Source organism: Ascaphus truei, chromosome 6, assembly GCF_040206685.1.
Source record: "Ascaphus truei isolate aAscTru1 chromosome 6, aAscTru1.hap1, whole genome shotgun sequence".
In the NCBI taxonomy this organism is placed as follows: domain Eukaryota; kingdom Metazoa; phylum Chordata; class Amphibia; order Anura; family Ascaphidae; genus Ascaphus; species Ascaphus truei.
In genome coordinates this window covers 112,176,865-112,204,105 of record NC_134488.1, presented here as the reverse complement: position 1 = coordinate 112,204,105, position 27,241 = coordinate 112,176,865, and the positions used below count along the sequence as shown (strand labels likewise).

Here is a 27,241-nt window from a genome sequence, read left to right as displayed (position 1 = left end):
TACTGCTGCTGCCCGAGGCCCCGGGGATACGCTGCCCCATAGTCCAAGTGGACACCCCTGCACCATTGGCCACTTCCACCCCACAGAGAGAGTATACACCCACTGTAGGTGCCGTGGCTGGGGGCCAAGATCACTCCCCTGACCGTGGCTTGCAGCCTCGCTGGCCGGCAGCCTGAGCCTAGGCTCATCCTCCACCCCGCCCGGCCTGCGGTCTGGCCTCAACCGACTTAGCCTATCAAGACTGGACACCTACCCCGCAGTCGGGGATAGCTTACCGGGAGACACCTCTATTCCCGCGATAGCAGCCGCTCTCCACAACACCACCCAGTCGCTCCAATATAGGAAGTTAAAGGCCTTCTCCGGTGAGAAACCCACGCCCCAGGGGGAAGTAGGGATAGAGGACTGGTTGGATCATACAGAACAGGTACTGCCTGAATGGACCTGCATGGACGCGGTCCGAAGACAGCGCATCGTTGAGTGCTTACGGCCCCCCGCGTCCCATATGGTGCACTACTACCGAGATGACAACCCGGAGGCTGATGCAGCGGATCTCATCTACTGCCTGACGAAGGCGTATGGGGCTCCGGTGGATACTTATGCGTTGATGGCCAAATTCCATGCGTTAGCCCAGAAGGAAGGGGAAATGGTATCCGACTTCCTTAGGCAACTGCACCTGGACTTATGGAATCTGGTGAGGAAGGGCATGTTGCCAAGAATGGAAGCCAATGGACTGCGCACCACTCAGCTGTTGAGGGGGCTCCTGCCCCTGCACCCCGTGTCGGTGCGGGTCAGTAGCTGCCTAACGCCCGGGCAAGCCTTATCGTTTCACGACCTAATGGATCGGGTCCAAGCGCACGAGACGGTGTTGTTAGGACGTGACCTAGCCCCTGGGAAAAAGCTCCAGCCCGCGAGTAAGGAAGTCAAGAAAGTGGAACCCAAGGCCGACGTGCCCGAACCGGGGGATCCCGACCCCGAGGATGCCAGCGCACCAGTGACGCCCAGACCTCGTCCCCCGACCGGGCGAAGTTCACCAACCGGGAGGAGCGAGAATTACCTCAGCCAAACGCAGTGCTATGCGTGTGGGAAGATGGGACATCTGCGTGCCCGTTGCCCCACCTTGCGGAAAACGGCGTCCCGGCCGGCGCAGTCGATGCCGTGCAAACCCCTGGAGGATGGAGAGGCGTCGCTGCCCTCCCCAAGCAACCGAATCGGCCCCGCCGCCATTATTCGGGTAGTTATCGAGGGCATCTACGCCGCCGCATTGTTGGACATGGGATCCCAGGAGACCATCGTATACCGGCCCTTCTACGACCAACACCTACATCGATTACCGTTGCTCTCTGCGGATGCCTTGCGACTAAGGGGATTGAGTCGTGAGGATTACCCCATAGACGGAGTAGTAAAGGTGCAGTTAGATATTCCCCAACTGAACACTGGTAAACATCATCCCATGGAAGTGGAGGCCTTAGTGTGCCCCGAACCTCAGGATCACCCCAGCGCTCCAATCATCTTGGGAACTAACGCTGACATTGTGCGCGCGGTGTTCCGCATGTATTTGCAAGAAGCGGGAGAAGCCCCGCTGCTGGCCCTAGCAGCCTGCCCCGCCCTCCAAGAGGTCTGCGGTAAAATTGCGACCGAAGAGGAGCATGGCGTACTCTACAGTCAAGAATGGGGACTGACTCAAATTCCCCCGGGGGAAGGACGAATGATGGTCGCTGCTTGCCACTACCCCCGACGACGGCCGGAGGATCAGCTCTTCGCCTTGGAAAGCGTGGCCCAAGACGAACATCGGTTGGGCTACGAAGTACTGGCCTCCGTGAAGAAATGGCCCGGGAAGATTCCGGATCGCACCTGGGTGTACGTGCGGAATATCTCCCCTTATCCCATGAATATTGATCGGCGTCAGATGCTGGGGAGAATATACCTCGTGACTCCCGAGGAGAAGGCCTCGACGAAACGACCCAAGTACTCCCCTCCTACCTCTGAGTCGTTGTTGGAATTCGACTTCGGAGACTCTCCGCTCCCGGATGAATGGAGGAAGAGACTGCAAGTCGAGCTACAAGACCGAAGGAGCGTGTTCTCCACTAGTGATATGGATGTGGGGTGCAGTCGCAGTGCCCACCATACCATCAGACTGAGCGACGCTACCCCCTTCCGGGAGCGCTCCCGCCGGCTCGCACCCCGGGACTTCGAAGAGGTGAGGAGATTACTCGCCGAGATGGAGGAGGCTGGCATCGTGCAAGGATCTCGTAGCCCTTACGCCTCACCCATCGTGGTAATCCGCAAAAAGAACGGGACGGTCCGTCTCTGCGTGGATAACAGAACCCTGAATACCCGCACCATCCCCGATCAGTACACACTGCCCCGAATCGAGGATCTCTTGAACGCTCTGACGGGAAGTAAATGGTTCAGTGTGCTCGATCTCAGGTCCGGGTACTACCAAGTACCCATGGGCCAGGAGGACCAAGAAAAGACTGCCTTCATCTGCCCATTAGGATTTTATCAATTTACCCGCATGCCGCAAGGGATCTGCGGGGCCCCGGCCACATTCCAGAGATTGATGGAGAAGACTCTCGGAAACCTGAACCCGCAAGAATGCTTAGTGTACCTGGATGACATTATAGTGTTCGGGCGGACTCTAGAGGAACACTCCGAGAGGCTGATGAAGGTACTGGATAGACTTCAGGAGGAGGGCCTCAAACTGTCTCTGGACAAATGCAAGTTCTGTCGATCCTCCGTGACGTATGTGGGCCACATCGTATCGGCTGAAGGAGTATCTACCAATCCAGGGAAGATAGAGGCTGTGGTGAATTGGCCTAGACCCCATAATGTCCAAGAGTTGCGGTCCTTCTTGGGATTTTGTGGTTACTACCGGCGGTTCGTGGAAGGCTATTCCAGCAAAGCCAAGCTGTTGAACAATCTTTTAAAGATCTATCCGGGAGAGACAGAACGAAAAGGGGTCATGGCGCAAACACCCTTTGGGGAGAAATGGACCCCACAATGTGAACAGGCATTCCTGAATTTAAAAACCAGCCTCACCCAGGCCCCGGTCTTGGCCTATGCAGATCCGGAACGTGAATACGTCCTACATGTAGACGCCAGCCTTAGTGGGCTGGGGGCTGTTCTGCATCAGAAGTATGAGACGGGGCTCTGCCCAGTGGCATATGCGAGCCGAAGCTTGACACCTAGTGAGCAGAACTACCCGGTCCATAAACTGGAATTTTTGGCCTTGAAATGGGCAGTGGTGGACAAACTGCATGACTACCTGTATGGGGTACAGTTCGAAGTACGCACGGACAATAATCCCATGACCTACATAAATACGTCCGCCAAATTGGATGCTACGGGACACCGTTGGTTAGCTGCCCTGGCCAACTACAGTTTCAATCTCAAATACAAACCAGGACCCACCAATATAGGGGCCGACGCCCTGTCTCGTCGACCCGGCCTTCAATCCACCCCTGATGAGGAAGTATGGGAAGAAATACCGGGTCCCGGAATCCGTGCTCTCTGTTCTGTGGCTGCGGTAGTCAATAATCAGGTGGCATTCTCGGAACTACGGGTTGCTGATTCTTTAGGATGTCGAGAAGGGATGAATATCACGGAAGATAACATCATCTCGTGGAGGGATCTAGTGCATTACCAGACTCAAGACCCGATAGTGGAGCTGGCCCATCAAGCGGTACAACAAGAAAATCCCTCTATACTCAAGCAAGCCCCCAAAAACTTGGTGAAACTCCTGTTGAATGAGTTTGGAAAGTTCGAAATGGACAATTGTTTGTTATATCGGGTGATCCCATATCACAACCATCCCGATCGGCGTCAGCTGTTCCTGCCGGAGCGCTTGAGGAACATGGTCCTTTGGGCTCTCCACGATGACCATGGCCATCTGGGCATTGATAAAACGTTCGGGCTACTACAGGATAGATTCTACTGGCCTAGGATGAGAGAGTCCGTGGAACAGCATTGTCGAAGGTGTAATCGCTGCTTACAAAGGAAAACACTGCCCACCCGGGCGGCTCCCATGGCGCACTTGAAAAGTTCGGGCCCCATGGATCTGGTGTGTATGGATTTTCTCTGTATTGAGCCCGACAGCCGGGGCATTAGCAATGTACTAGTGATTACTGACCACTACACCAGGTACGCCCAGGCGTTCCCTACGAAAGATCAGAAGGCCGTAACGGTGGCCCGAGTTCTGTGGGAAAAGTATTTCATTCATTATGGATTACCAAATCGCCTCCACTCTGATCAGGGCAGGGACTTTGAGAGTACACTGATAAAGGAATTGCTAACACTACTGAACATTGCCAAGTCACGTACCACCCCGTACCACCCCTAAGGGGATGCTTTGCCCGAACGGTTCAACCGCACTTTATTAGATATGTTAGGAACACTGACAGGCTCACAAAAGACGGAGTGGAGTAAGCACGTGGAGACATTGGTACATGCTTATAATTGTACCCGGCATGAGTCCACCGGATACACCCCGTACTTTTTGATGTTCGGAAGAGAAGCCCGATTACCGGTGGATGTGCGACTGCGGATATCTACCGATGGGGTATCCAACAGAACGCACTTCCGATACGTACAGCGGTTACGGGATAGTCTGCAGCAGGCCTATAAATTGGCTGAAAGAGCGACAGCGCAATTGAATGCGGGAAATAAAAGACGCTATTGATCACAAAGTGCGTCACAAGGAAATTCACCCCGGGGATGCGGTTCTCTTACGCAACTTAGGTGTTCCTGGGAAACATAAATTGGCTGACCGTTGGCGGGAAGGTGTGTACGAGGTGGAGTCGCAGATGCCTGGCCTTCCCGTGTATCGGATCAAGGACTCTGAAGGCCGCGTAAAAGTGTGGCATAGGAATCACCTACTTCCCATACCTCAAGTAGGGAACGACGAGTTGGAACTACCCGCTACACCAATAGATGGAGAAGTTGGAAACCCAGAGGATGGCCTAGAGACTGTAAAACTTGCCACCTCTGAGGATCCGATGGAAGGAACCTCTCAAAGGGGCCTTCCGGCCGCGGGGGCATCTCCCGAAGGAGCTACGGGTAAAGAGCCTCTTGGCCCGAACATTGACAATCTGACTCCAATGAGTCAGTCATTAGATCCACAAAGCCCATGTTTCACACCCCAGAGAGACTTTACTAATGCTGAAAACCCCTCAAGGGTAGAGATGGAAACACCAGTTGAGACTGGATACTCTGCAGAGGAAGCCGAGGAGAATCAACCTCGGCGAAGTCAAAGAACCAGTCAGCCTCCCATGAGAATGGCGTACGATCAATTTGGGGCACCCCATTATGAGGCTCAGCAGTGGGCTCGGCATAGAATGCAATCTATGGAAGTACTGTTCAATGAAATGTGTAACCTAATTTAAGGGAGAAGGGCTGTGTAAATAAGTTATATATGTAGGTAGTCCAGCGGGGACGTTGGATTCTGGAGAGGGGAGAATGTAAGGATGTGTACATATATGTGTGGGTTCCGCGCTGTTACAAATGCAGGAAGCGCCATACTGTTCTTTTGCCAGTGAGGTCATTGTGTGAATAGTAAGGCTGCGCATGCGCGAGGAAAGCGCGCAAACGGCAACCAATCCGGCGGGACTTTGGGGGTTGAACTGTGAACTGTGAACTGTGGAGGAGTCAGCTGAGGCTGGGGACCAATAGGGTGTGAGACTCTGGATAGAGAAGAGACAGGAAGCGTGTGGGCGGACACACGAGTGAGAGAGGAGAAGGAGGAAGGTGGCGGAACCTCGTGTGTGAGAGCGGAGGGTCAGTGACCCTTCCGCTTAGGACAGATACATTCCCCCAGCCCCCAGGAGTATAACCCCTGTCACCATAGGGTGCCGCTTTTGTAGGGACGGCCGTAGCATTTAGGGAAGCATCCCATTAGTGCTGGTTCATTTGCAAGAGTTGCGGACGCCATCTTGGTCTGGAGAACAGACCGCACAGCAGAGCAGAGTGTCGGCGCAAGGCTGGAGCAACACTACGGACCCTTTGTGAAGTGGTGTGGTCACCGCAGTGACCGGGAGGTATTGTTAGTCAACAAGTGCACCTACACCGGTCACCAGGCGCTGATCCCGCCTCCCACTAACTAATTGGGGGCACTAGTGTGCCAGTAAATCATTCAATACAACTACTAGTTGCAGGACATACTCCTTGGGAGAGTGGCAGAGCCACCTGTGTACAGGACATTAACCCTATAAAGGTGTGGCCGAGCCACAGTGTGAAATGCTTGATTATAAAGTATAAGAGTTATATGCATGTTATATGTACGTTACATTTTCGTATTAGTTAGTATCATGGTAAAAGGTTGCTTGTTGCACAATACAGTTGTATGTTTATTACTCAGGGTAGATCCTCTACAATGGGGATCCTGGGTAAGTGGAGGCGCTGCACCATGATAATAGAGGGTAAGACCCCAGGCTCCCCAACAGCGGAGGCTTAGAGCTCCTGGAGCCACAGGTAAAACACAGCATCAGTAGTTCCTTTGTGCAGGGGTTCACAAAAAGGGCTACATAAGGAAAAAAAAAAATCCAAAACCATCAAGTTCCAGCAAAGCCAAAACATGTTTTTTTTTAGAACGAAAACACCAGTGCAAATGTCCACATTTTAAATTATCTGTATAATAGAGTATTGTGAAATTAAATACATCAGGGCGATGGCACCTGGCCCCAAGCTTACAGAGGCCACGCGCTCTTCCCCGGCACAACTTCAGTAATCACAGTTTAATGTTGTGATGGTTAAATTAACCACCACAACATTTAAACTGTGATTGTGGGGGAGAGAGCAAGGCCTCTGTACGTGTCAGCATCTCTTTCTACTACCATGTAATGACGCATCACAATAACAACGCAATGTCACATGACGTGAGGGCGGGCAAGATGCCCCACGCATTATGTGACATCATCATGTGACGTTGCATTGTCAAGGCGAGGTTGAAGCAGGAGGAAATGCCGGCTCTGGATGTGGTAAGAGGCTCCGCCAAACTCACCGGGCTACACCAAACACCGGGCTCCCAGCCGGCCCTGATTGTATTATTCCGTGAAGTCAATACCTTACAAGAAGTGCTTTTGGACCTGGCAAGGTTTACAATGGAAGTACAGTACTGAGAAAGTTTCTTGATGTTATGCCATCAATATTCTAAACAAAACAAGCCACATACTGTGCTACATTTATTGTTACAGTACATGTCTAGTGCATTATTAAGGTAGTCAAACCAAAGGAGAAAAAAATAATTTCTCCAAAAATCTCCAGTTCCATGCCCCAGCCGAAAAGCGGAAATCGCCGAAAAGCAGATCATAGCATTTGTGAGCTTTGCACACAAAAAAACAATGTCCACTGGCGTTTTCCCGTCTCTCCTACACCGTCCCAGAGTGCCCCCTTCTGCACATGCAAGGACTCTGCGGCCCCTTCTGCACGTCCACGGACTCAGCGGACCCCCTTCGCAGTCATGAAACTGTACCACCATATTGATGGAACGCCGAGAAGCAGGGCCTTACTGTATGTGATCTTTAGTTATTAATGACAAAAGGGTCTATAGCATGGCTTGCCGCACTGACATGTAGATTTTGCCCAGGGTTGCCACCACACCAGATTATATTAACTTATCTCTGGGCTGCGGGTTTAGTTTTAAAATCTCCGGGCGAGGTTCGCAAACTGGGGGGCAGTGGTGGAAGAAGAGGAAGGAGAACTGCCAGGGCGGCGCAGGGCAGCACTCAGAAGAGCTGAACGGAGGGAGCAAAGCAGGGCAGCAGAGGAGGGTGGCCAACAGTCTGATCCGGAAGTCTTCACTGACTTCTCGAGGCGGCATCTCGGCCTGCATGGTTCCGTCAAAATGGCTCAGCGACTTCAAATGGCGTCGCGTTGCCATGATGATGTAACATCACGGCTCTGTGTGGCGTCACATTGCATGACAACAGGATGCCCTGAGGCACCACATTTCCATGACAACGCCACAACATCACGTGACGTCCTGTTGTCATAACAGCGTGACACCATTTGACGTCGCAGTGCCATTTTGACGGGACCATGCAGGGGAGATGCTGCTGGATGATGCCGCCGAAGGTGAAAAAAGAGTTAAATATATAAATAAAAAACATTTCTTAAAAAGTCTCCGGTTAATCATTCAGCAGAAGATGGCAGCCCTGGTTTTGCCCCAGTTTTTCAGTTGGGAGACTTTAGTAAAGAACCCCGATAACAGAACTCACAGTAAATACTTCATTATCCTGTAGGAATAATAGCTACCTTCCTCTATTATATTATTCATAGACCATTCCTGTCTCAGAGTTATGCTTTTATGAGATTAGAGATTTGCGTGCCAGTTTGCAGTCTTCCCTGTCTAGACATTGTGCTGATCTTTACTCACTCTGTCCGTTCTGATAGTGCATTTTCTCCTCATCTGAGTCCTGAAAAGCCTTGCTGTATCCACAATGTCTGTAGAAGAGACAAGGAGACCAAATAAAGCCTTTTTGTACTAAGATGTCCTGTAACACATTGAAGGACAATGTAGGCCTCTCCAGTTCTGAAGGGGTTTAAAAGGCTATTAAACACAGCTCTTCGTCTCTGTTGCAACCTAATCATTCCATACACATCACAAAAAGAAGATATATAGCGTATACAGTAGCTGATTGAGAATGTAGCTCTGTACGTAATATAAAACTATTATTGCTGCCAGCTTCAGACACAGGAGCGGTGTTATTATTTGGGGACTTAATCGAAACAAGATAAATCACCTGAAGTGAGTGAAGAAGACATAGATATATACCAACGTGCCAAGTTTCTACTGTCTTACAAAGTTTAGTTTTGGGAAATAATCAGATACTATTACAAAATAAAACTCCTGTGTTACCTTTTCTTGCAGATGAGAGCAGTCAGCAGAATAACCAGGCCTGTTATCAAAGCAAGGCAGATCCACACAATTGTCATGGTGTCGTATCGAAGAGCCACTGCAGAAAAAAAACACAATACTTAGGACATGATTTAATTAACAATAACCACTGAACACTGCAGGGCCCGGTCCTATCAAGGTCATTAATCAAGAGATGAACTAAAGGCATTAGGCTAAATCTCTGAACATGTATAAACTCTCAGATATGCCACATATGGCTTCAAAAACACACAAAAGTGGGAAATTAAGAAATTGACCACAACAAATAATGGTCACTTTCCTTCTTCTTTAGTTTGCTCACCAGTAATTAATAAGCCCAATGAGTTTAGTTTGTATGTTGACTTGCAAACATTTTTGAGGAAAATTACACTATGGAGGCATTATGCTAAAATCAGAGTACCCTGTGAAAATAGGACTAATATTGATGGGGAAGAGTCTCCCTTAGTTCATTCCGAGTTGGGGTTGATCCAGGAAGATATTCCATTATCTAACAGTAATGGAGTGAGTGAATGGATTGACCTATTTGAGACCACTGACATGGTTGGGAATGTTTCTAATATTTTTGCTAATGAATTCCATTCCCAAATATCTGTAGATGGTAGTTCATTGGACTCTGATAGCACTTACCAAAACCTTTTGAATCTTTATGATGAAAGTAACCTAAGTAAAAGTATTATACACACAGGTCTAAAACCAAAATCCATTTTTTACCCCTATGAGTCCAAAGGACCCTATATAGAGCTCTTTGGTAAGCTAGTGGAAAAAGAATTGCAATTAATCATCCGCCAAGCAGATAGAGGGGGGTACAGTCCTGCAAAATCGGGCAGATTATTTGGGTGAGGCATACCGACTCCTTAATGATGGAATATCATATCATAAGTTAGAAGTGGACCCCACTAATGAATATTTGGAATTATTAGCAGTATTTCTAACTGATGCCAAAACGAGGGGTATACTGAATACCAAGGAGTTTAGCTTTGTTTATAATCAACATCCTCGTGTGCCTATACTATCCATAAAACCCTGATCAATCCTCCGGGTCGCCCTATTGTGCCCGGCATTAACTTTATCACTGCCATTTTGTCACGGTATGTGGACACATTCCTAGCCCCTATGACCTCTGCACTTCCATCATACATTAGGGATAGTATGAAGTGCTCAATTCTTTAAACAATATTGTTTGGGAGGATCAGTTTATTTGGGTTTCATTGGATGTTAGTTCATTATACACCTGTATCAAACATAGTTTGAGGATCAAGGCAGTAGCCCATTTTTTGCACCAACAGAATACCATGTCTAATGTACAACAGGGGTTTATTTTGGACAGCATTTTATTCATTTTAAAACATAATTATTTCCTTTTTGAGGGTGAATATTTTATACAAACCAATGGTACAGCGATGGGTACCCGCTTTGCCCCCAACTACTGTATGCGGGGTTGTTTATGGGTCTTTGGGAAGAGGAATTTGTGTGGGAAGACAATGGATTTCGTCAACATCTGATCTATTATGGTAGATATATAGATGACATCCTAATCATCTGGTCTGGACCCAAAGAGCTATTGGAGAAATTTATTATATTTCTCAATGGGAATGATCAAAATATAGTTCTAAGTGGGGAGATTGACTCTGTGGAAATTAATTTTCTGGATTTGAATTTAAAAGCAGTTGATCATCGCATTGTCACTAAAACATTTTCCAAAAAAGTTGATGCCAATTCGTATTTAGATTATACGAGCAATCATTCAGCCAAATGGCTCAACAATATACCTTATGGGCAATTCCTAAGGATTCGAAGGAATTGCTCTGAGCCTAGGGACTGTGATGATCAATCTGAGGTTTCAAGACAGAGATTCCTAGATAAAGGTTATAATGCAGAGGTGATAGAAAATTCCTTAACAAGAAGTAAACTTAGACCCAGGAACACGTTGCTAAGGCCAAAAATTAGGACTACACCCAGTGACGATAACCAAACACCAATGTTTATTGCAGATTTCTGTAAACAGGAATCCAAAATACGAAAAATAATTTATAAACACTGGAATGTACTACTAATGGACCCCATTTTAAAGACTAATCTAACTGACAGACCTAAGGTAGTTTTTAGAAAGGCAAAAAAATTAAAGAGTATTTTGGCACTCAGTGCTTTAAAAAGATCTAATATTTCAACTGAGAATAATGGGAACTTTTTAAAGAAACCAATTGGGAATTACCGCTGTGGGAAATGCGTCATGTGTAAATATATGTCCCAAGATAAGATCTTTATAGACCCTAATACAGGGCAATTTATTACATGCCAAACAAAATGTATAATTTATGCTATTAATTGCCCATGTAAGAAGTGCTATATAGGGAAAACAATTCGACCTTTAAAGGTGCGAATTGGCGAACATGTAAATGGTATCAAAAATGCCAAACGCAATATAGAAAAGGGACAGAAAATACACAATCTAGCACACCATTTTTTTGGAATACCACAACGGAGAAACTGAAGGGTTAAGGTTTAGAGGCCTTGAGGTGGTATTAAAAGATATTAGGAAAGTTGACAGGGAACTAAAATTATTACAGAGAGAACAGTTTTGGATCTATACACTGAAAAGTAAAATACCAGGTGTATTAAACGATATGATAGAGCTTAACCCCTTTCTTAGATAACTGAATTTTCAGGGGTGTTTATATATTTTATATATTTTTTAATATATTTTTTAACATTTTAATATATTTTAATCATTTGAAATTTTTAAAAATGTTTTTAAAATGTTGTAACTACAAAAAATAAAATAATATAAAACTATAAGAAGATTATTAATAATAATAAGAAAGAAAACATTCTGATCTAATAAGGTATTTAGGGATTTAAAAATCATAACATAAAGGTGGAATAATATTTGTCAATCATATGGTGTTTTACAATATGATATATAATGATGTGGTGAAGGGTAAGAGGTATTTTGAGGACAACCATATAGTTTAGATGATTATAAGGAGTAAAGATAGCAAGGTTTGAATTATTAAGGATAAAGATGGTTTTATATGAAATACATATGTTTGATGTTAAAATAGAATATTTATATATCTTCACAAATATGTATGTTTACAAATGTGGGTATGTGTATTTCTTGGTATTTTTTTATATACTTTTATTAGGGGTGTGATAAATGTTTTAGGGGTCGTTGTGGTCATTTTACCATTGGTGTATGCTTTTAATATGGTCATATATGTTTAAAGCATTAAGGGTAATTAGGGGGTGTTAGCCTATATAAGGCTACCTCCCGACATGCCCTTTCACCTCCTGATGAAGCGCTAATTCAGCCCGAAACACGTAGAGGGTTTGCAAGGGTCACACGTCCAAGTTTGGTGTGATACCTGGTCGTTGGGAGTACCTCTAACCTAGACGGTTCTGTAGGCCTCACGTATTGAGTGCTCAGCCTGAGCTAAGCTCGGCACTCTCGCGAGACTGCCCGCCTAACCTTCAGTCACTCACCGGGTTCGCTTCCGGTTTCCTGTTTCCGGCGGTGATCCGTAGTGTACTAGGAAGGTAGTCTGTGCAGTGGCAGCGTCGGATCGGTGTGAGGTCCCCAACGCACATGCAGGAGCACTTGATTGTAATTCTATGTATGTAATATGTGCTATTAAAAGTGGATTGTTTGCCTAACATCTTGTCCTCTCTGCGCTCCTACTTTGTATGTTTTTTGGACGGTAATTGCCCAGCTGATCACCGGAGATTGGAGGAGCAGCGGGAGGAAGAAGCCAACCAGAGGAGAACAGACGAGCGCAGCCTCATTTTTGTGAATCATGCGATGAACTAAAGGCATTAGGCTAAATCTCTGAACATGTATAGACTCTCAGATATGCCACATATGGCTGAAAAAACACACAAAAGTGGGAAATTAAGAAATTGACCACAACAAATAATGGTCACTTTCCTTCTTTTTTTAGTTTGCTCATCAGTGGGCAATCTTTTATTAAAGTTCACTTTTTGACCACAGTCTCAGTGGTAGAGATGAGCGAATTATTCGCTGTGATCCGCCACAAAGTCGCCCGTTCGTTTCAGCCACGGATATTTAAGGCTCAGTCTCAAAAATGTGCATTATTTTTTATATTTCTCTATCGCTGGACATTCACAAGCAAATTTGTTAAAATTCATTTTGTAAAGGAGTATAAATAGGGGTGCAGCCTCAGGTCTGAGCCTTTATGTTCTTGGTTTTGGCTTGGCTTGGGTTACTTACTGGGTGGCGGAAGCTGCTGCTGTACTACTGTATTAGTGCGTATACTTACTTAATAAAACTAGTAGAAGTATTAAATGTGACTGGACTGACCCCTATCTTTCTCCACTCCCTGAACTGGGGCCTCAGTGGCCTGAGCTCTACTGTACTGTTTGTGTCTATTGTCTACTATATTATATAGCAGTATAATAATAATAATAATAATAATAATAATAATAATAATAATAATAATAATAATAATACAATGTTCATTCATTTAAAGGAGGATAAATGTACACACATTTAGTTTTTTGCATTCTTTCTCTCTAGTTCAGGGTTTCCCAACTCCAGTATTCAGGGAACCCCAACAGGTCAGGTCTTGAGGATATCCCTGCTCCAGCACCGGTGGGTCAATCAGCAGCTCAGTCATTTTGACTGAACCACCTGGGCGAATACATTTGTTGAGCCCTTATTATAATGTAACAAGCATTTTTTGTTCCTTTAGCAACCAATTACAAAGTCACATCCCCAACCTCTTCTGAGAACGGCTTTGGCACACCCCTTTTGAGCCCTGCCCTCTCACTAGTAGTGTACCAATTGTATCTAGTGACTGCCTGGTCACATGTTCTTCCCCACAGAACTTTGCATCTTTGGTCCTCTTCTGCTGCACTGACAGCCACTTAGCGAACCCCTGAGCCTAATCTTCGCCGGTCGATCACAGGAGAACGGATCGATCTGCAACTTAGCTAATCACTTGTCAGTGTGTAGATTGTATTGATGCACATATTGAATGAAAAAAATATATATATCATTTTTAAAAACGGCAGCTTGAACTGCTGCTTTAAGCAAAAAATCTAGGAACTTTCAAAGACAAACTACAGAAAAGTGCAAAACGATTTGCAGAAAGAATCGCAATATGCTTTCAATGAGATAATGAAACTTAATGGCCTCATGGCTGGGAAACTTCCCAAAGACTTACTATCTGATGTGGAATTGGAAAAGAAGATCGCTGATTACTCAAAGCAACTTGGCAAAGGGCTGCAATAAGAACATGATTTGCAGAAGGAAGTGGTTTCCTTATCAGAATGAAAATATTTGCCAAGTGAACTTGAATACTTGAAAAAACAGGTGTACAAGACTTCAGAAGAACTACATTTGTTAGAGAATGAGAGAGAACAATCTGCAACTATAGTAAGCAAAAAAGAGCATAAACTACAAGAGCTACCTGAGCAAATTGAAAAGTTGACTGAAGATGTGACAAATGCACAGTTAAAGTTTCAACAAGTTGAATAAAAGTGCTTATAACTGAAAATCTTGCATGGTGAACTTCAGGACAAATGCATACTGTATTTACAGCTGACAAAATGACCCCGAAACAAAGCGAAGCTGAAGATCTATTCCAATAAGTGTAACAACTCAAGGGCATTGTGGACATTGGAAAAATAAAGCTTTCCATCAAAAATTCAAGAACTAGAGGAGGTGATAGAAGATAAAGAACATTTTCTTCATGAGAGAGTCTTACTCTTCCAAGCTAAGCAGATGTGTTTCAGAAACTGAGAAACTTCAGGAGCAACTGAAAGTCACCCAATCTGCTCTCTGAACAACCAAGAGAAAGAAGAATCTGGTTAACCTACAATTTGATACTTTACAAGAAGAATTCACAGTTCTTACTAAGGAAATAGATGAGGTGCAAAAGTCTAGGGAAGTAGAGAGGGACAATCTCAAAGAGCAAGTGAACAATGTGTCCGCTCAATCTAGTCGACATTCTTCAAGAGCAGGCTGATAAACATGAAGCCCGGGATGTATTAAGGACAACCCAGGAAGAGCTCAAACGGAGGCAGCTAATTGATGACTTAAAAAGACAGATTGCAGATTATGCTGGAAGCATTCCATTAAAAATAAGAGACCAAACAGCTGTAAAAGAAAAGGTGTCTCCTCTAATGGAAGAGCTCCAAGAAAATGAAAAAAAGTATGAACTACTTCATAGTGAAAGAGATGAGCTTGAAAGGACTCTACAGAGTTTCATCTGTGAGATGGAGAATCTTCAAGAGTACATTAAAGCGACAGTCAGAGCTGGAAAAGGAAGAAGGGGATAAAGAAAAGCTTGAAGAAAAGAAAGCAGCAGTAGATCCTTCAGAAGTGATGGAAGAGAGGCCTGCAGACAAATGTGAAGATGTTGAAAAGACGATTGATGTGGAATTGCCTGCCAAGACTGAAAAAGTGGCTCAAAAACTCATCTAAAACTGGAAGGAGTCTGTGTGGAGTAAGAAAACTATTCCTAGGCAGTGGAGGACTTCGTAGTATGCTTAAACATACAGAGAACACAAACAGTGAAAAACGCTGAAGGAGAAATGTCGGAGAAGAACACAGAAGAGAAAGAGGTCAAAGAAAAAGTTAAGGATATACCTGATAAATCTAAGGAAATTGAGATTTAAGTTATGGTCATGGATGAAGCTGAAGATTCATCAACAGTTCAGTCATGGGATTGATATCCACCAGCTGGGTTACCATTTCCCAGGTGGGGGATAGGTGGCTCTCTATGTCGCTACCCGAGCCACTGCCTCTCGGCAACAGTCGCTCAACCCCAAGATGTTGAGCTGGGGGGAGGATATGTGGCCGAGTCCCAGCTCGAGGGACATCTAGGCCAGATTTTTGTGTAAGCCAGGTGTTGCAATTAAGAACCTTTTAAAATCCAGAGGGAACAGAGTGCACTCCCAGGGTCAGGAAGAGTGGGTGACCCTGTTTGAAGGTATGCTTGTGAAGACCCGGTTTAAAGGTATCCCAGTGCTTGGAGAAACAGCCTGTAAACCGGGCCCCAAGAAACTGGAACATTTTCTGTTAAGGATGCTTTACTGCATGTTGTTTCACCGCAGCTCCAAGGTAGAGGAACTGGGGTGTTAAGTTAGCTATACACCCGGCCTATACATTAATTACAGTACCAGCGGGAGTTAGGTTTCTGTTTGGTTTGTCCAGTTAAAGGGCCAACACCCTGTTTCCTGTCAACTAAGAAATACCATACACCAAAAAAGAATTTGGTACGGCGCTCCCACACAAATCAAATAGATGTATAAAAGTAGAAAAAGTTAAATAGTGCAATGTGATAGAAATGGGATGAAATTTGCTCAAAACCACCGGGGAGGACTTGTTTCCTTAAGTCCTCTAATACAGCATTTTCTCCTCCAAGATCCAGAAGGAGCAGGATCAACCCCCAAAAGGAGAAGGCAATAATCGTGTACACTGTGTTGACAATCTGGATACTAATGAGTTAAACTTGGCTCTTATAGATGTTCACTTACTATAAGACAGCAGTATTCGTGCAATTAACCATTAAATGGTTGTGTAGCTCTTGGATGTTGTTATGGTGTTTGGACCTCCAGGTAATATGTGCATGCAATCTTGACAGTTCCCCCACATGGACAGACACAGTCCCAGGATAAAAGAACCTCAGAATGAAAGAAAACACATAGTGCAGACCAACACTAGACTAATATATTAGTGCAAACATACTGTACACATATTTTACTCACACTTTGGTAGTAAAAAACAGGCAATATAATAGGGGTAGCTGTAGGATTGAAGCCTCTCACTGTCGTAAGGAAGCTGTACCCGGCAATCGTGGTTGATACCTCGCTGTACTTCGGCACGGAGAGGATACATGTGGAGGGTTCCCAGACAGTGTCTGCAGCTCCATAAGATTGCCGGGTACAGCTTCCATACGGCAGTGAGAGGCTTCAATCCTACAGCTACCCCTATTATATTGCCTGTTTTTTACTACCAAAGGGTGAGTAAAATATGTGTATGTTTGCACTAATATACTAGTCTAGTGTTGGTCTGCACTATGTGTTTTCTTTCATTCTGAGGTTCTTTTATCCTGGTACTGCGTCTGTCCATGTGGGGAACTGTCAAGATTGCATGCACATATTACCTGGAGGTCCAAACACAGTTACATTGCCCTGTGGACAATGGACGCTGCGTGCGAGAAATGGACGAGGCTAATGCGGAAAAGGGGCAAAACTAACGTGCCAGCGGGTGTAATAACGCTTGCTACATCTGTATATTATTCACCTCACTTTGCTCTCTCTCCCTGCTGTCTCACTTTGTGCCTGTCCTTAAAGGTCCCTACCTGCCTTCCTACCCATACTACTCAGCACTAGCCCACAGCACCCTGCTCAAATCACACACACACACACACACACACACACACACACACACACACACACACACACACACACACACACACACACACACACACACACACACACAATGTGAACAAGAACAGTGAGGACGGGGGAGAAGCTCAGCGCATGTGCACTCTGATCCCATTTGCAAACTAATTTAATATGAAAATGTATCGACGGATATTATGACATTTGCACAATCAGGAAATTATGGCTGTTTCAGGAGCATCTGTCCACATTTGTTACTGTCCAAACCGCCCTCGAATATTCATCTGCAGGTCGAATTTTAGTAAAAAGACTGCAAAGAATTGACGTCTCGATTTCACATTCACCCATCTCTAGTCTTTGGCAGTTTGGAGACTCTGTCTGAGCATGAATCAAGGTACGTGTGTGCATGTAGGATTGGGTCATTGTGCACCCTACTAATCTGTACTATCTAACATTTTTAAATATTTGTATTTTACTATGTGATCATTTAAGATAAAATCCCATCTATTGTCCACAGGGCCTCAAAATACTAGTAACCCAACTCTGGCAGTTTGCCAAGACTTGTAACCTTAAGAATTAAATGGAAACTCCTCGAATGTGAAGATTTGACAACAGCAATTTCTGGACTCTTCATTTCTTTCCATCCATAATAAGGTTAATTATTTTGTTGAGGGATGTCTTATGTGCCACAGATACCCCCTGATGTGTACCCCAAGGTGTCTATGTAATATGTGTGCATGAGCAGGGGTCTCCGGAGCAGAACCACATTAATTTCAGGTCCGGGGACCCCCGAGATACAGACCCCGAGATACAGGCCCCGATATGGGGTGCCAGTATCTCTTATGCATTTAAATGTCCCGGTCACATGACGCGGGACATTTAAACATTGCCTGGAGATACCGGCACCCCCTAACGGGGCCTGTATCTCGGGAAGCAGGGGGTCCCCAGACCTGAAAACAACACGGTTCTGCTCCGGAGACCCCCTACTCACGCACACTAGTATTAAAATTAAAATGAAAAAAAAAAAAGCCACATATTGTAAACTCTAAATAAGGGTTTTTATAAATAACATATAGATTTTACAATCAGTGAGATGTTTGAGTGAAGACTATTTGTCGATTTGCAGGGTCAAAAATGAATAATTCTTGATTTTTTTACATTTATTATTGCGAATATTGGTAAAGGCTTTTTTATTTTTTTACAACATTGTGAGTATAGGTGTCATGTTATCTCAGCTAGATATTTACTTTGCTGTTTTTGTTGAGGTCTCATATCTTTGCAATTTTTTTGCCACCCGTAAATATTTAAAATTCATAAATGTTTAGTCCATTAAGATTGGAGACCAAGTAACTATTTCATATAAATAAAGCCTGTAGTCCATTACCAATGGCTGTGTGCCATGTTCTTTGGTCAGTAACCTTTACCCCCTTCTCACTTACTTGCTTTCCCAGTTTCGACCTCTACCGTCTGGCTAAACCTTCCACAGCCGGCCGAGGTGCGGGCTCTAACCTGGAACACATAGCGAGTCGAGGGCTTGAGACCAGACACGGTAGCTTTGGTTTCCTTGGCTTTGAGGGTAGAATAACTCTGCATCTCCTTATCCTGAAGGCACAGAATAGGGAGGGCTCTTCATTGGACGCTGACAGAGATCTACAGACACCTCAACTTAAGACACTTGACAAAAACAGAATGATTCATTTCAAGGACATCCCTGAACTGAGCTCAGTGTTAACTGGATCTAAAATGTGCCCCATGATTAGATGTGAGACCAGTTTTCATATTCGGCCATTTCTTTAATGTGTGTAGCTGGAACTGTTATAATAGTGACTGAGTTCCACTCCTGTCTCAGAAACTGATAACTATGGAATTTCAAAGAGCTTGTTTTCTCAATAAGTTTTGATCAGCAATACAGCTCAATATATTGTTGTATTTGCAGTAACATATAACTGTGTGATCACAGCAGAACACAGAACACAGTTCCCTTTAGAAACACTTAAAAAGGCAATCCAAGCAGACACATTTTTTACGTTTTTTTTTAATATTGTTTTGAAACGGGGCGGGGGGGGTTCTCCAGAACTGAACCCCATTCATTTCAGGTCTGGGGATTCCTTACTTCTGGAAATACCTCCGTAGGGGGTGCCGGGAACCGCTCTGGCTCTTTAGCAGGAATCACATAATGGCCCCTTTCAGAGTTCCCGCACCCTGCTGTGACGCCACGCGGTGCTACTTCCTATTGGCCCAGGGGACACAGGAGCTTTAAATAGCACAGAGATAGAGGCACCCCCATTTCCCACTTGGGTTGCTCCTTTATGTAGCATTGGTGCTCTCCGGCTCCCAGAAACCCCCTCCTTTGGGTCAGCGCGGTCGCGGGTGCCGCCGGAGGCAGCGACGGACCCGCCGGCTGTTCCCAAAGGTGGGGGCTGGCGCAGGGAGTGAGCGAGCTACAGGAGGCTCTGCGGCGTACCCGGTTAGCGGGGACCGCCATTGTGGGTGCGTGCGCATGCTGCGCGATTGCGCATGCGCGGAGCAGAGTAGGGAAGAGGCTAGTGAGAGCCAGGTGCCGGGAGGACTCCAAACAGCTCGCGCATGCGCAGGGATGAGCCCGCGAAACCCTAGCCTACCAGGGAAGGCTCTAAGCAGGGACTACAAGTCCCATGAGCCTCTGCGCACCCCACGTGACGCCAGGGAGCCAATAGGGCTGCAGTATCTCCCTGCACAGAGAGGAAAATATACATTTCGCGCGCTGAGAATGGCAGTTGGAGCTGGGAGCAAGAAGGGGGAGGAAGGGTGCAGTGAGCAAGTGGCTCCTGCACCAGGTAAGGTCCCACAGGTCCCAGACAGGCCCCAACTCCCCACCAGATTAGTGGGTAAGTGATAAGGGACGGCCCCTAGGTTAGGGACTCTGCCCTTAGGTTCGTGGGTGCATTCTTGTCAGGTCACAGCGGTCAGTGCTGTGAGGACTGACAAGAGAGCATCGTGTGAGGTTGCAGTGCGTTGCTGCAGGGGTTGGAAGGGTTAGGTAGAAGTGAGTAAGAGGGGACTCGGGTGGTACGGGAGAGGTAGTGTGGGTGCAGGGGGTCAGGGACCCACCTGCATAGGATAGGATACCCCGTAGGCCCCTAGGAGTTTTCCCCTGAAGCCATTCAAGGTTGCTGTGCTGTAGGGATGGCCTATAGTACAGCGAGCATCACCGTAGAGTCAGTTAGGGACTCAGCAGACGCTGCGCATCCATTCAAATGGTTGGGCGCAGATCTTCGTTGTGCATGCAGAGGCCATCCTGGTGGGATCTCTCCGGACGGTGGATCCTGGATGTCATGCAGGAACTCGTCTGATCCTTTGTGAAGCCCGTTGCAGGCCTGAGCACTGGAGTGCTCAGCAGGTAACCCCCTTATCAACAAGTGCACCAACGATCTTATTAGCCACCAGTGACTGCGCAGTCACACATATCCTCTCTCTGAAAGAGTGCGGGACATTGTGTGGGGATTATTGGACTTGGGCTGGGATCACCCAGTGTAGGGGGGGGAGCATCCGGCGAGACGCCGTAGTCAGTGTCTCCTCTAGAGAGGGACACCTGTTATTCTGTTGACTGTTATGCAAAGAAAGTATTATTGAAGTTGCCGTCTATGGTCAGTAAAGCCCTTTGCTATTTCCCATCCAATGTATGTGGTTATTCGTATGTGTCCTGCGAGGAACAATTCCCGCTTTGCTGGGAACCATCGCAGGTGGAGGTGCTGCACTGAGTACCGGGTTACTCATAATACACATACCCCAGGTTCCCCGTGGCGGAAGCTCAGCCCTCCTGGTTGCCAAACAGGTACTGCACAACAAAGAGAGGAGTAGTCAGAAACACCTGTCCACCCCAATCTCACTTAGGGGGTGGGGGGGGGGGTAAGAGGGCTACATTTGGAGGTGCTGCTGAGATCCAGACCAGGGGTGCCCGAATTCAGTATAAATTATGTTGTTCTCATTTTCATTGCCATCCTGCCAAGAAGTGTATGAATGGGCATTACAGGGGCAAGTCCCCCCCTCACAAACCCTTGCTGTAGGACGAGTTCCTGCTGACACTCCCTCCTGTGATATTTGCTTAATATTGGGTCAGTACCCAGGCTTATGGGGTGCAAAAGTCTTAGGCCGCTGCGTAGATGCAGACGGAGTGTGGTGCTCAGTGTTGGTGAGGGCCGAACAAGATTTAATAAGAGAAGGAGGCCCATCCAAAATATTGCTCCAAGGAACCCTCACTAAAGTATGGTGTCCTGTTATCTACCCTGAAATGCCAGGAAAACCAGAAGGCTACCCCCCTATCTATGCAGAGAGTCATAGTGTAATTGATGAGACTGTGATTAAAATGGAGGCTCCCTCAAGCAGTGAGTCACCCCTAAGATGGTGGCTCCCGCCAAGTCAGGCGAGCACCAGGACTGTGCAAGAAATTGTTGCAGAGTATTGTCCAGGTTGGGCGTGAAAACCAGAGCCCCGCCTCTGCACTGAGAGTGGCTCAGCACAGAGTCAGAACCACTCCTTGAAAGAAGGTGCTCCGCCTCTTGAGTCCACCAGGGGGAGCCAGCACAAGGATGCTCAATCAGTAACTGCTGTCGCCACTAAAGACAGTAAAGGATGCAATGAACCACATCCGCAGTTGTATGGTGTTTGGCCAGCAGAGGGACTGTATGTAACATTTCTTTTGTGCCCGTGCTTATAGAAAGACCTTAAACTCTCCGGTGGTATGAACTTTGATCCCTATCAGCGACCACAAGGGGTTCAGGTAGTGAAAGTCGAAGGAAAAAGGTACGTCAGGTGCCTATGCCCCAAGTGTGATTTTCCAGATGGCGAATTGAGCTGAGGACCCAAGTGTGCCTGCTGCGAGGCACAGTTCCTAAAACCAGTGCTGCTGTGTGCGACGGAACACGCAGAGGAAGATGCCGCTAACCAACCTACCTCAACTACAGAGGGCCCGTGCGCCCTAACCGCGGTTCCAGATTCGGTTCCAATGCTGGAACCACAGATGGAACCACAGATGACAAGTGAAGCTGAGGACAAAGAGCCGTTTGCCTCGCCTGCTGTGGGCCCGTGTGCCCTACTACGGCCAGTCCGGCCTAAGATGATGGTACCGTCGGTCCTAGGCTTGGGATCAGTACCTAACAACGACAAGGGTGAGTTGACTGCCCCAGGGGTGTCGGGTGTGAGCTTCCAGGTGACCGCGGAGCACGGTAGCTCCTTAAGTCTGGCCACCAGGGCGATTGGCTCCACTCGGCATCGTGTCCTGGTGGAGGTGTCCCTCTTAGAAGACCGCTGTCCAGTGGTGCGAGTGGACCAGTACCTACCGCCTATCGTCCAGGTGAAGAGGAAAGACAGCCCCATCATGATGTCCAGTGCTGCTATAAGTATTACTGTGATTGAACTGAGTGTGAGCCCATGCGCTGCAACCCAATTGGTCCAAAGACTGGGATCCAAAGCTCCCGAGTGTCCAGAAAGTGAGTGGACTTCCCCAGAAGTGTTGGGGACAGGTCCCAAGACAGCCGAAGTGGGAATGGACTGCATCCCCGAGGACCTGTTGGCCACGGTGAATCACCGCAGTGGTAAGGTATTAACCCTTTACCCCCTGCTGGATTTAACAGAGACTTTGAGTACAGAGACATTGCTAATTGCTCGCTTCCCAGTGGAAGCCTCCCAAGTACTTAAGGACAAGGACTGTGTTGTTAGTGATCCAGTGAAATTTGCCTCCTCTAAGCACGACATGGAGCATTTCATTCGCCATGTGGTGGACCGAGGAAAAGTTCAAGACCTCCGGGCCTACCGCATCCATGCCGCAGATGGCCAGGTAAAGGTCTAGTCAAGAGACACTGTGCTATTCCTTCCACCAGGGGGAGTAAGTAGTACGGGACCAGTGACTGTTACCCCCGAGAGTGCTCACCAAGAGCTTCTCCCGGGGGAGGCTCACGAACGCAAAAGTGAGGAACCCCCACCTGATCAGTTAGGGGCACCCCACAAATGGTCTCAGCTGGCCTCGGTTATCCTGTGTGAATTGCATTGTACCCTGTTGTGTACAGCCAAAGGTGATAAGTTGTACATATAATGCACTGCATTTTCATTATGTAAACTTATGTCTAGTGATGTCGTTCCCCAAGCGGGGACGTTGGATTTGTCACCAAAGGGAGAGTGTAGCCTTGGTGCTCTCCGGCTCCCAGAGAACCCATCCTTAGGGTCAGCGTGGTCGAGGGTGCCGCCGGAGGCAGCGACGGACCCGCCGGCTGTTCCCAAAGGTGGGGGCAGGCGCAGGGAGTGAGCCGAGCTGCAGGAGGCTCAGCGGCGTACCCGGTTAGCGGGGGCCGCCATTGCGGGTGCGCGCGCATGCTGCGCGATTGCGCATGCGCGGAGCAGAGTAGGGAAGAGGCTAGTGAGAGCCAGGCGCCGGGAGGACCCCAAACAGCTCGCGCATGCGCAGGGATGAGCCCGCGAAACCCTAGCCTACCAGGGAAGGCTCTAAGCAGGGACTACGAGTCCCATGAGCCTCTGCGCACCCCACGTGACAACAGGGAGCAAATAGGGCTGGAGTATCTCCCTGCACAGAGAGGAAAAGATACATTTCGCACACTGAGAACGGCAGTTGGAGCTGGGAGCAAGAAGGGGGAGGAAGGGTGCAGTGAGCAAGTGGCTCCTGCACCAGATAAGGTCCCACAGGTCCCAGACAGGCCCCAATTCCCCACCAGATTAGTGGGTAAGTGATAAGGGATGGCCCCTAGGTTAGGGACTCTGCTCTTAGGTTCGTGGGTGCATTCTTGTCAGGTCACATCGGTCAGTGCTGTGAGGGCTGACAAGAGAGCATCGTGTGAGGTTGCAGTGTGTTGCTGCAGGGGTTGGAAGGGATAGGTAGGAGTGAGTAAGAGGGGACTCGGGTGGTACGGGAGAGGTAGTGTGGGTGCAGGGGGTCAGGGACCCACCTGCATAGGATAGGCTACCCCATAGGCCCCTAGGAGTTTTCCCCTGAAGCCATTCAAGGTTGCTGTGCTGTAGGGACGGCCTATAGTACAGCAAGCATCACCGTAGTTCATAGAGTCAGTTACGGACTCAGCAGACGCTGCGCATCCGTTCAAAAGTTTGGGCGCAGATCTTTGTTGTGGCTGCAGAGGCCATCCTGGTGGGATCTCTCCGGACGGTGGATCCTGGATGTCGTGCAGGAACTCATCTGATCCTTTGTGAAGCCCTTTGCAGGCCCGAGCACTGGAGTGCTCGGCAGGTAACCCCCTTATCAACAAGAGCACCAATGATCCTATTAGCCATCAGTGACTGCGCAGTCACACATATCCTCTCTCTGAAAGAGTGCGGGACATTGTGTGGGGATTATTGGACACAGGGTGGGATCACCCAGTGTAGGGGGGGAGCATCCTGCGAGACGCCGTAGTCAGTGTCTCCTCTAGAGAGGGACACCTGTTATTCTGTTGACTGTTATGCAAAGAAAGTATTATTGAAGTTGCCGTGTATGGTCAGTAAAGCCCTTTGCTATTTCCCATCCAGTGTATGTGGTTATTCGTATGTGTCCTGCGAGGAACAATTCCCGCTTTGCTGGGAACCATCGCAGGTGGAGGCGCTGCACCGAGTACAGGGTTACTCATAATACACATACCCCAGGTTCCCCGTGGCGGAAGCTCAGCCCTCCTGGTTGCCAAACAGATACCGCACCACAGAGAGGAGTAGTCAGAAACACCTGTCCACCCCAATCTCACTTAGGGGGGGGGGGTAAGAGCGCTACATTTAAAAGAAACAAAGACCAATATTTCTTTGGGACATAATACAGTACACTTACTGTATTTATTGTTGATAGCTGACCATGGACATTTAGGTATATCAAAATATTATATCTACCTTAGGTAATTTGCTAAAGGTGTCTGTAATATTAGATTCAAGGTTTAACCCTCTGATGATAAGGGGGGAGGGTTGTTAATTTAAGAGGAAGAAATAGCTGTTGGTCAGATTATGCTGTCAGGTGGTCAGTCACCTTTTCAAAATATTTGATCTCGTACTCCAGGATGATCCCATTAGGCTGGTCGGGTTCTTGCCATATAAGACTGATGCTGTTCTGACCGGTATTCTCCTGACGAATGACTACAACCTGGGATGGGGCTGACAAATAACAAGCTGGCATCAATAGTGAAACAGGTGCATGCAGTAGTTCAACAATGATACCTTGTGATGGCAGAAATCAGAAGCGATGCATAAACTTATTATTTCCTTACTTCTGTCTCAAAGATAATAATTATAAGGTAATATTGTTATGGTAAAAGTGGTATGTTACAGTTTTCCCTATCCAGCTTTTTTACATTCACTGTAGCATCTTCTTAAATTTAAATACCAGGCGTGACTGTTAAAGTGTGTCCGAATCAAAAGAGAAACATCCTTGATGGTTCTGATGCTAGAATTAAATCTGGGAGACATGAATACATCCGCCTTTATATTTTCAGCAGGAACAAAGGGCAACATTAATAACATTTGTGTGACAGTCACATGTCAACTAGAAATCTTATACAAGTAATTACATTTGTACCATAGGTTATTAAATCATACCACAAAACTAGTTCTTGGGTACAAATTGGCTGTCTGCTTGAATTTTGTTTTAAATATTTATTCATCCAATATCATTTCTAGGTTAACACCTGATTTTGTCTAAGAAATGCTGCTTTGGAACAATCAATAAATCGGAGAACTGTCACAAGAATTAGCAAAGTGTGTGGCACACTAGACGCCACTCCCAGTGCGCATGAAAGGGTTTGCTCCCAAAGAAAAGGGAATCTATTTTCTGCTTCTTAATGAAACCATGTTTTGAACAAAACACCAGGGTGTTGAGTAGCGATGGGCGAATCCACCCAAATCCGTTTCCCGGATTTTCTCACATTTCTCCCCCAAAATCCATTTTGCGGTGTAAAATCCTCGGACGCTTTTGGCCAGTTTTAATCCGCGCGGATTCACCAAAATCCGCCATTGGATTCAGGCCGCGGACGGATTTGTAGAATCCAATCTGCGGATTCAGCAATCCTTTGGCGAATTCTTACGAATCTGCCAATGGATTGCAGAAATCCGTGGATTGGATTCTGCAAATCCGTCCACGGGCTGCATTGGTAATAATAAAAAAATAAAATAATAATAAAAATTCCGCAAAACGCGAATCACTCTTTTTGAGATTGATCTGCGGAAATCCGTGGACGAAAGGAACCGGACAATTCGCTGCGGATCCAAATCCGCCCCAAAAATGTGCCCATCTCTAGTTTTGAGAGCCTCTGCCTATCATTTTACATGGTAAACTCCAGGGTAAAGACACTTTTATTGCATGAAACATGTGTCCTGAACATGTGCAACTCTGAGAACCAGAGTTCAAAACCTAGTCGGATTATGAAGCAAGAGAAAAAGGCAATCAAGTAAAGTTCACTGGGTGGGCTAGTAATAGACAGGAGGTTGCAGGACCAATAGTGAGTACTGGAAATGAGGAGAAGAACAATGGGGATCTGGACTTTATATATTAGTCAACTCATTACTGGCTCTTGCTGTGTAGTCTCAGAAGAAAAGTGTAATGTTGCTCACACTGTGATGAGAAGTAAGGGCTCTCCTGTAACACGAGACCATGAGAGAATTGCCCCATAAATGAAAGACTTAAACTGTTTTGCTTCACTAGAACGGAAAAAAAAACAGAAAGTTCATGTCAAGGCTTTAAATATTATTGCTTGAATGAAATAACCAGCATAATCCTAAAGAATGACACGCATTTTACACAGTTTTTAAAATATCCATGCTAGACATTGTATTGAAAATAAAAATTCCTTTATACTCTACAATACTGCCATTTGGGGTATAATAAAAAAAGCTATGATGCCATTTAGTATCAAAACACTTCAGTCAGTATATTTTATGTTCTCTAGTAGAGGATTTACTGGTTGATAAATAGAAAATATACTGGAGAATGGACATAGGTCGGTGTGACAGTTATTTTGTATTACT

The 27,241-nt window shown here is 46.5% G+C and overlaps 1 protein-coding gene across 3 annotated transcripts in view; it reads right to left on the bottom strand.

The window, feature by feature from the left end:
* The window catches only part of EPHA8 (EPH receptor A8), a 206,801-nt gene that overhangs the window by 15,096 nt on the left and 164,464 nt on the right, over window positions 1-27,241 (bottom strand). For all 3 annotated transcript variants that reach the window (XM_075605786.1, XM_075605784.1, XM_075605785.1), the window contains exons 6-9: window positions 25,251-25,375; window positions 18,700-18,862; window positions 8,852-8,948; window positions 8,369-8,436 (exon numbers count right to left, since the gene is read on the bottom strand). In XM_075605786.1, the coding sequence (XP_075461901.1) occupies window positions 8,369-8,436; window positions 8,852-8,948; window positions 18,700-18,862; window positions 25,251-25,375 (453 nt within the window). The remainder of the gene's footprint in view (window positions 1-8,368; window positions 8,437-8,851; window positions 8,949-18,699; window positions 18,863-25,250; window positions 25,376-27,241) is intronic.